At 64.6% G+C, this 8,569-nt stretch overlaps 1 protein-coding gene across 1 annotated transcript in view; it reads right to left on the bottom strand.

Moving 5' to 3' along the window:
- ATP8B2 (ATPase phospholipid transporting 8B2) overlaps positions 1 to 7,044 on the bottom strand; it is a 16,544-nt gene extending 9,500 nt beyond the window's left edge. The window contains exons 1-11 of the mRNA XM_077764044.1: positions 6,968 to 7,044; positions 5,768 to 5,826; positions 5,360 to 5,469; positions 5,183 to 5,285; positions 4,943 to 5,004; positions 4,775 to 4,847; positions 4,438 to 4,508; positions 4,111 to 4,190; positions 3,163 to 3,321; positions 2,876 to 2,964; positions 1,186 to 1,382 (exon numbers count right to left, since the gene is read on the bottom strand). Coding sequence (XP_077620170.1) covers positions 1,186 to 1,382; positions 2,876 to 2,964; positions 3,163 to 3,321; positions 4,111 to 4,190; positions 4,438 to 4,508; positions 4,775 to 4,847; positions 4,943 to 5,004; positions 5,183 to 5,285; positions 5,360 to 5,469; positions 5,768 to 5,826; positions 6,968 to 7,037 — 1,073 coding nt within the window. The 5' untranslated portion in view covers positions 7,038 to 7,044. The remainder of the gene's footprint in view (positions 1 to 1,185; positions 1,383 to 2,875; positions 2,965 to 3,162; positions 3,322 to 4,110; positions 4,191 to 4,437; positions 4,509 to 4,774; positions 4,848 to 4,942; positions 5,005 to 5,182; positions 5,286 to 5,359; positions 5,470 to 5,767; positions 5,827 to 6,967) is intronic.
- Between the last annotated feature and the right edge of the window lie 1,525 nt (positions 7,045 to 8,569).

Below are 8,569 nucleotides of genomic sequence, written 5' to 3'. Positions count from 1 at the left end.
ACGTGTTTCCAAGGTTCACTCTCCAGCCTAGGACCTATCAGTCGAGCAGCAAGACGTCCCCACGAAGGAGGTGGGGCAGGATTGTTCCTGTTCTACAAGTGGAAGCCGAGGCCCCGGGTGCCTGTGGCTTTGCCTGAGGTCATGCTGCTCAGTGATCTAGAAGAGCCCCCAGGGTACCCCGGGGGGAAATGCCCCATCGCTGGGACTCGGGGCGGCGGGGCCACGGGAGGGCCATCCGGGGGTCCGTGTGGACCAAACACAGCGCTTGGGAAGAGTCCCGAGCTTCTGGAAAGGATTTCTTCCCTTTCTCAAGCGTCTCAGGTCCCCTTATCTCAAGCGCAAGGCTCTAAGAACACAGGAAATTTCCTCCTTCCTCTCCCTGCTTGCTCCTCCTGGCCGGTCCCTGCTGACACTCTGACCACCACCAACACCCCAGAGGGCTCCTGCGTCTGGGCCCCGCTGTGTGTCCCGGCCAGCACTTCCTGAAGCAGCCCCGGGATGGGTTGTGAAGAACCTTCCGGCGGCTTACTAAGTACGAAGTCCACTGGCAGAGTCAAGCCCTTCCGCAGCGAGGACCAGGCTCAGGGGCCCGGCTCGGCCTCCGGCTGCCCTGTCACAGCGGCCGGACTGTGGCCCTTCCTGGTCCCCTCCCCATGCCTCCCTGCTTCGCCTTCGCTCGGCCCGGCCGCCTCCTCAGACGTGTCCTCCCTGACTCACTGCCCAGCGGACGACGCCCTCCCCACGCCCGTGGGGCTCCGCGCCTCCCACACGGCACCGCGGCGGGAAGGCAGCATCTCCCCTCCCCCACAGCTGCGCCCCCGGGTCCCCTTGCGCCCCACCCCAGCCGGCAGGCAGACTGACTTCCGCAGCCCTCCTGCCTGGTTTCAGATTGGTCTCTCCCAGACTGAAGCTCCCGCGGGGAAGAGGCCCGTTCCCAACACGTCTCCGTGGGCCGCGCCGCACAAAGGCGGCACGCAACCAGCACGCACCGACGGGTCCGCGCGGCCCGGGCTCCGACACGGCCCAAAGTGCCGGGAGCCGCAGGGAGTCTGCCCCGCGTGCGGGTGGGCGGGGGGCAGGGCGCCTGCGGCACCAGGAGACCCAGGTCCCTCCCCCGGCTTTCGCCTTCACGGCAGCACGTGCCCGGCGCGCCCTGCGACGCCTCAGGGTGCAGCAAGTGCGTACCTGACGTAGAGCGAGATGGGCACCACGGTGTTGAGGATGATGATGTAGGACCAGAAAGAGAGGAAGCCAGAGACCAAGGCACTGTCCACCGCCGCGTCCCAGGGCAGGTAGACCTGGAACCGCGCGCCGACCTCGTGCTCCCAGATGGCGTTGCCAATGGCCAGGATCACCCCCATGCAGACCAGGAAGCCGAAAATCTGGCGAGGAACGAGAAGCAGGGGCTAGGCTGCCCCTTGGGAACCCTCCAAAGTCAAGTACATCCCTGAAGGTCACACACCCTCAGAAGCTCAGGCCTCTTTACCATGGCGGCGCCTCCGGCAGGAAGCAGCCAGAACTGGCCAGCATCGGGCGGCCTCCCTGAACACCCTGCTCAACTGTATGACGGGGAGGCCCCAACAGCCACACAGCTCCTGACACCACGGAGCCTCATGGAACCTTCCGAGACGGCAAGAACAGGTGCGAGCGAACTACTTCCAACCCAACAGAGCAGCTTGGGGGAGGTCGCCCACTGGGCTGAGCTTCCACGAGCCAATTCAACGTCTGGTTTGTGACGGTCGTCGCCCCCCCCCCCGGGTACCCCAGTTGTGCTGAATCAGGGAAGTAAGCTATCTTCACAGATACAGATTACTTAAAAATAAAAAATCTTTTGAAGGTTGTAAAAAAGTCTCTTAAACGTCTCAATTTTGGGGGTGCCTGGGTGGCTCAGTAGGTTAAGCACCTGTCTCTTGATTTCGGCTCAGGTCGTGATCTCACGGTTCATGGAATTGAGCCCCGCATCTGACTGTGCTGACAGTGTGGGGCCTGTTTGGGATTCTCTCTTCCTCTCCCTCTGCCCTTCCCACACTCTCTCTGTCTCTCTCTCTCTCTCAAAACAAATAAACATTTAGATAAACAAAAATAAAAATTTAAACCTTGGAGTCCCTGAAAAAGGACCCTAAAAAAGTTTTGGTGGTTTACAGAGAAGAACACACAGCGCTGTCTCATCTCAGACATCAGTTTCCAAAGCCGCTTCCCCCTCACGGGAACCGCCCAGGTGCCCAAGGCCCACCAGGGGGCGATGCAAGCCTTCGCCCGACAGACTGAACCGCGCTCCCGGAGACTGGGTTTCCGCAGAGCCTCTAAGGCCAGGGCAGAGCAGGGCTCACATGAGACGGGCATGGGGGTGGAGGGGGCGGCAGGCAGAGGGGCTCCAGAAGGGAGGAGACCCCGACCAGGAGCTCAAATTTCTAGCCAGACAAAACAAGAATTCAGGAATTGCCAAAAACTAAAGCAGAAACTTTTCCTTTGGGACCCTCCGCTCTTAGAAGTCGGGGAAAAGACCCTGTTACCCATCCTCCAAATGGAAATTTTTCTTTTCCCTCCCTCTCCATCCCCATGAAGGCCTCCTTGTCCCTGGCAAAAGCAAACAGAAGGTCACATGCTGCACAAAGTCACCACCATAACCTGAACCCAGAGAAGAGAAGATTTGTTTTACTCTCTTCAAGTTCTTGATTCATGCACGTTCCTATGGCTTTTTAAAATAACATCTTTCAGGCCTGAAGGGGCCTGAAATCAACACTGCCTTTGAGCGGCCAACCTGCCAGTGGCTTTAAAGCCAAAACCTGAGACCTGACTGCTGACAAGGCAGGAGGGAGAGCAGAGGCACCGGGCNGAGGGGGCCGGGGGGCAGGAGGCCTGGGAGGAACCTTACCCAGAGCACCAGCGTATTCATCAGGCGATCAATACTCGTCCTCTTGAACTTTGTCCGGCCGCTGTTCTGCATCAGTTTGGTGTCAGGACCTGGAACGGAGCGGCAGGGATGGGGAAGCGCAACAGCCAGCCTGCCTTCGGGGTCCTGCCCGAGTGCCCCGACGGCGCCCCAGGAGCNGCGGGCGGGCGGGCGGGAGGGAGAGAGGCTCACGCTGCGGCACCAGCGCTTGCGGGCTCCTCCCACGTGCCTGGGGGTGGCTGAGGCCCCCACGACCCCAGGCAGCTCACCTGCGAAGACCACCAGCCCGAAGCACCACTCGGTGTTGCGAAGCACGCAGCCCCGCAGCAGCATGTTCTGGTTGCTCAGGGGGAGCTGGCTCCCCTTCCAGTGCAGGGTCCCGCTGAACCTGTCCAGCTTGTTGTTGGGGGGCTCGCAGACCACCTCGCCTGAACGGAAGACAGAGCGCCGTCACGGCAGGCGCCGCGCACAGCCCGATGGCGAGGCGGCTCCTGCGCGCACGGCCGGAGCGGGCCGACCTGGGCATCTTTGGGGGAGGAGTGAACGGAGCTCAGAAGCCACGTTCCCTCGGGCCCACTGATCCCACTGTGGGGACTGTGCTCCACGGAAGGCGCAGCCCAGGTCACGACAGCTTTACGGAAGCATTCCCTGAACAGCAAAAAACTAGCGACGACTGAACGGTCAAGGGACAGCTGAATAAACTGTAACATGTCGGCGGTGCGACGTGACGCAGCTGCTGACGAGAACGAGGCAGCTTCCAGAAGTAGTGGTGAGGCACGATGACGAATTTAACAGCTAAACAAAGGCAGCATGTGGAGATGTGGGTTCAATACGATCCCACCGCTTTGTGCTCTCAGCTGTGTGAGCACAGAGCGTGGATGGACGCAGGGCGCCAGGCCGCTACGGACGGTGGAACTGGGGGTGGTCTTTCCTTATGCTACGGTTCCTCTTGTTAGAAGCAGTACGGACGATCATTTGCTGAAGAAGAAGAAACTGAGTTTCTGTCAACACACACAGCCGGGAGGGAGCTCTCGGCCCGGAGGACCTCCTGAAATGGCCATGAACTCAAGGGCCGGCGGCAGTGGCCTCCCATCCTGACCCTCCCCTGCAGAGAGAAGTCCAGGGAGCGCAGCGCAGCGAAAAGGAGAAGGTGCAATGGAAACCCCAAAACCCAACCCGCGTCCCCTACCTGCAAGCCGCTCCTCAAAATCACTCACCGTCAAACTTGGCGAGCCGACTGATGTCTCCCAGCTCCGAGGTGACCGGAGTTGCCTGGCGCACCTTCGTGTTGGTCTCTCTGGAAGGTCAGCGGCCCTGAGTCCTGCTTCTGTTTCCCTCCTTCCTCTGCACCCCACCTGGGGCGCCTGCCCTTGGGGCATCGCCCTCCCCCACGTTACTGAGTGGGTAATACTTCTGCATACTCAAACCTCTGACCCCATAATTTTCCAAAGGGTGCAGATCCCAGACCCAGAAACCTCTTCCAAAAAACAAGCCTTTGACCCTCCAGGAGACAGACGACCTGTGGGACAGGGCGTCCGACTCACCCATCCAGCTCCGCTGTCTCGATGTAACACAGCCCGTGGGGCTCGCTGCTGGAGAGGAGGAGGAGATCCGCCTGGAGAGAAAGCCTGGTGAGGGGCCCGAAGGCCGTCCTGCGTCACGACGCACTCTTTCCTGGTCCCTCCCTTCCCTAAGCGTCTGGGTTTGCTCAGCGCCAAGCACGAACGGCCAGAAAGGAGTCAGCCCCAGATGTGCTAACAGGACAGGGGAGCTTTCCACGCAAGGAAGTTTCCTTCCATAGGTATGTAAGAGGCAGCAGTGAGCCACGGAAGACTCCTTTCTCTGCAGGCTCGTGGGCCTAGAGGGGCACCCGTCCCTTACCGCCACAAACTGGTTGTTTTCTAGTTTGATGATGTCGCCAACACGGACGTTCATCCACTGCTCTTGCTGGAGGCTGAAGCGGTGACCGGACAGAGCAGAGGGTCAGGAGCTAGAGAAACGCCCGGGGGCCCTTCCCCCCGGGGCCCTCGGTCTCCCGCGCGCACTCACCTGCCATCGATCAGCACCTGAGACTGCCGGCTATTCACCTGGTTGTCACTCCTGTGGCGGAACTGAAGACAAGACCCCGGGGGCTGAGGCAGCGGCGCTGGGTCCCACCCGGAGAGCCAGGGTCCACAGACCTACCCCCGCCCCGGCTCCGCCTCCTGTCCTCGGCCAAGATGCCAAGGACGCAGAGGACCGAGGCGGGAGGGGGCGCGAGGGAGGCGTGCAGGGGCGTGGGCGACTCACGTAGTCATCGGTGGCGTCTTTCACCGCGGTGACGGCGAGCACGAGGACCAAAGGCACGATGGTCGTGAACCAGGACAGTGACGACACCTGCGGGATCAGCNGCCTCGCCGCCCCCGCCCGCCCCGCCCGGCCTCCCGCTTCCCCCCGCCGCCCGCCGTCTGCAGGGCGCTCACCTGCAAGATGAGAAGGAACAGGAAGTAGGTGTTGGCCACTTCCTGGAACTGCTCGAAGAGGTTGACGGGCAGGAAGGTGAGAATGTTGTACTTGGAGGTCTTGATGCAGTTGCTCTGCGGCAACGGGAGAGAAGGTGACGAAGCAGCCTCGCCCGACCCGGAAGCTGCCTCCTCCATCCACGCTCCCCAAGCCTCCAGCCCCGAGAGCCAGCGAGCGCCAGCCACCGCAGGGGTGGGGGCGGGGGGGCGGAGCCGAGGGCTCTCGTGGGCTCCAGTGCCCTCCTGCACCGACAGGCCAAGGCACGGAAAGTTCAGCGCCGGCGGACGGAGAGGGGCCAGGAGGCGCCCCCCCCCCCAGGGGGGCCGCTGCCCACGGGGCAGCAGGAGGGGACAGGCCGCTGGAGCCGCTTACCGCATACTGGAACTTCTCGTTGTATTCTCGGTCGTTGGCTCGCGCCCGCCTCTCTTCTTCTGCAACAGAACGAGGCTGCCCTCAGGGGGAGCTACCAGCAAGCCTTTCAGGCCGGCCCGTTTGGGGGGGGGGGTTTCCACCGAGGACCCCTGGCTGTGTCCCTGTCACCCGCAGCCTGGCTGCAGGGCTCAACAGGCCTTTGTTCCCAGACAAGACGCTTCTCCCTTCCTCCTTCCTCACTGACAGCCAGGCTACTCGGGGCGCTCAGGTCCCCTCCCCCGTCCCTCTCGTGAACACCTTAGGCTGTACGGCCTCGGGGATCCCTGGACAAGTAGCATCTGAAGACAAAAAGCTTCCTTCCCCAGGGAAGCCTGCGGATCGGGCCTGCTCCTCCTGACCTGCGGGTGAGGTGGACGGCCAGACAGGTCACCGTGCGCTACAGCCGCCCACAGCCGCCCTGCGGCAGCATCCTGGCCCCCGGCCCCACGTGCCGCACCCCCTACAGGAGCCTCTGCTCGTCACATGTCACCAGCAGCGCCTTCTGACTGGCCCACAATGACATCACCTTATTTCAAAGCTCCTCTTCAAGTAAAACGGGGATCAGGGAGCCGGGTCGTGCCCTCCGAAGGAGGCAGGGGCACAGAAGGTACTTTACAGGGCTGCGCCCTCACCGCAACCCTTCCCGTGCCATCCGCACTTAACACATCGGCCGCTGGCGAGTGACACGCCGGCTGCACCTATCGGGAGCACCCGCTGACCTGGGACTTCGGGGGGCACGTTCTGGGCCCAGAACATGGGGGGAGGGGCGCCCCGTGAAGGGCTCCCCGGCCCACCTCTGTCCCAAGGGCAGAAGCAGGGAAGGGGGTGCCTTGGTCAGGTCAGCATCCTCCCCTGCTGGAGCCACGGGCGGCACTCCAGAGCCCTCCCCTCACCCCTGCAAAGACCCCTGCAGACCCGGCGCTGCAGCAAAGCCTCCGACCACAGCACCTCTGTCCACTCAGCGCTCCACCCCTGCGGGGGCACTCCGCTCCCAGGAACGGCCCCAAGGGGACCCCTCGGGCCGAGAGCCCTGCCAGGGGGCGCAGGGCCCTCCCGGTCTGGAAGGGAGAGGCCCCGGGAAGGCCGGGGAAGGCGGAGGACACCGAATGTGAGGGAGGGAGAAGCACGGCCGGGACGGCGGCCAGGCGCTGCCCCCGTTACCTGTCCCCCAGGAGGGCTTCTTTCTGCTCCAGGAGGGGGGCGCCGCGGCCCGGGCCCACTTCTCCGGCATCTCCTTGGGGACCNCCGCCCTGGGGGGGGGCAGTGTTGTCCGGGCAACGGCCTTCCTCCCGCCCCCGCCGCAGGGAAGCCCGGAGGCAGAGCGGGGCCGAGGGAGAAACGCGCGGACAAAGCGGGAACACAGCCCGGCGGGCCCGAGGCCGAGCTCTCCGACGCCCTGAGCCCAGAGGCCACGTGTGCGGGGCTGCGGGGCGGGAACCCCGCGACCCGGGAGGCGAGCCCGGCCCGGGGCGGGGGGAGGCATTCGCGTTCCAGGCGCCCCGCCCCCGGGATGGGAGGGGCTGCGGGCCGCCCTCCTTCAGACCCGCCGCCGGTCGTCCCTTTCCTTCGCTCCCCGAGCCGTAACAACGCCCGAGGCCAACACCCCAGGAATTCCAGCCCCCCCTCCGCCCCGGTCTTACCTGGGGGGCGCTTTTTTGCACACAGTGCCATCTCACACAGCAAGGTCCCAGCAATCCCATGGGAGACCCTGCGGAAGGGGGCACACACGTGAGGCCGGGAAGCTGGGGAACCTCTCCGTTCCCCTCCTGGGCTCCCGAAGGTTCTCTCCCGGCTCTGACCCCCCACCGCCTCCCCCAGGCCTCAGCCCGGGAAGGGGGTGCGTGCGCGGCAGAAGCCAAGGCCTACAGGGGAAGGAAGCGGCCAGACAGGGGGGCGCAGCTCCCCGGGGCCCCATCCCCGGGGCGGCGGGCGGCGCTGTGCTGACCGGAAAGCGGGGTTTCCCCACANTGGAGGCTCGGCCTTCACTTCCTGAACACGGTCCCCAGGCCGCTTCCTCGCAGCGTGGGGGGCCGCGCGGCCCTGGTGGGGAGTCGCCCGTCTCGCCCCCAAGCCCAGCCCGGTGGGCCGGCAGCAGAGGTGGCCTGGGCGGCGCCGGTCAGACAGCCCTTCGCCTCCTTCCATCTTCCCTCCCTTCGCCTGAAGAAGAGCCCTGCCCACCCGGCAGGGTCACAGGGCCTCGTCCCTGCTCCCCGGCGGGACGCGCGCGCCGGTCCCCGGCCCCCCTGGGGTCTCCCGCCTCGGTGTGGACAGAAAGCCTCCCCTGGCTGCTGCTCCTCTGGCCTGGGCACNAACTACACACTGGGGCCACAGCCGGGGGCCCCGCCAGCCACCGGCCGCCACGAACCCCGGCTCCCGGCAGGAGCCCCAGAGCGGCCAGAAATCCTCGCCGACCCTCCCCAAACGGGCCCGGGAGGAAAACCCTCATGCCCGACTCCGGGATGCCAAGCCCTCCTCCAGGGCCCTGGCCAGGGTCCCCACCCAGTCTGGACTGTGAGTCACGGCAGGGCGGGGTGCCGGAGAGGATGGAGGGGTGGGCACCCCAAGCTGCAGCCCCTCCCTCAGCCGGGGAGGCGTCCAGAGCCACCGCCGGCTGAAGATCTGGGCGGGAGACCCTGCGAAGGACTTACTGAGGGAGCCACACGCACTTCTGGGGGTCAGGAGCCCGCACCCGGGCAGGAAGGTGCCTCACGTCCAGGATCCCGGGGGGAAGGGAAGCGGACTTGGTCCCAGACCTTGAACCCT

Source organism: Crocuta crocuta, unplaced genomic scaffold (assembly GCF_008692635.1).
Source record: "Crocuta crocuta isolate KB4526 unplaced genomic scaffold, BGI_CrCroc_1.0 scaffold528, whole genome shotgun sequence".
Lineage (NCBI taxonomy): Eukaryota > Metazoa > Chordata > Mammalia > Carnivora > Hyaenidae > Crocuta > Crocuta crocuta.
Note: the sequence above shows the minus strand (reverse complement) of the source record. Positions and strands in the feature narration are given on the sequence as shown.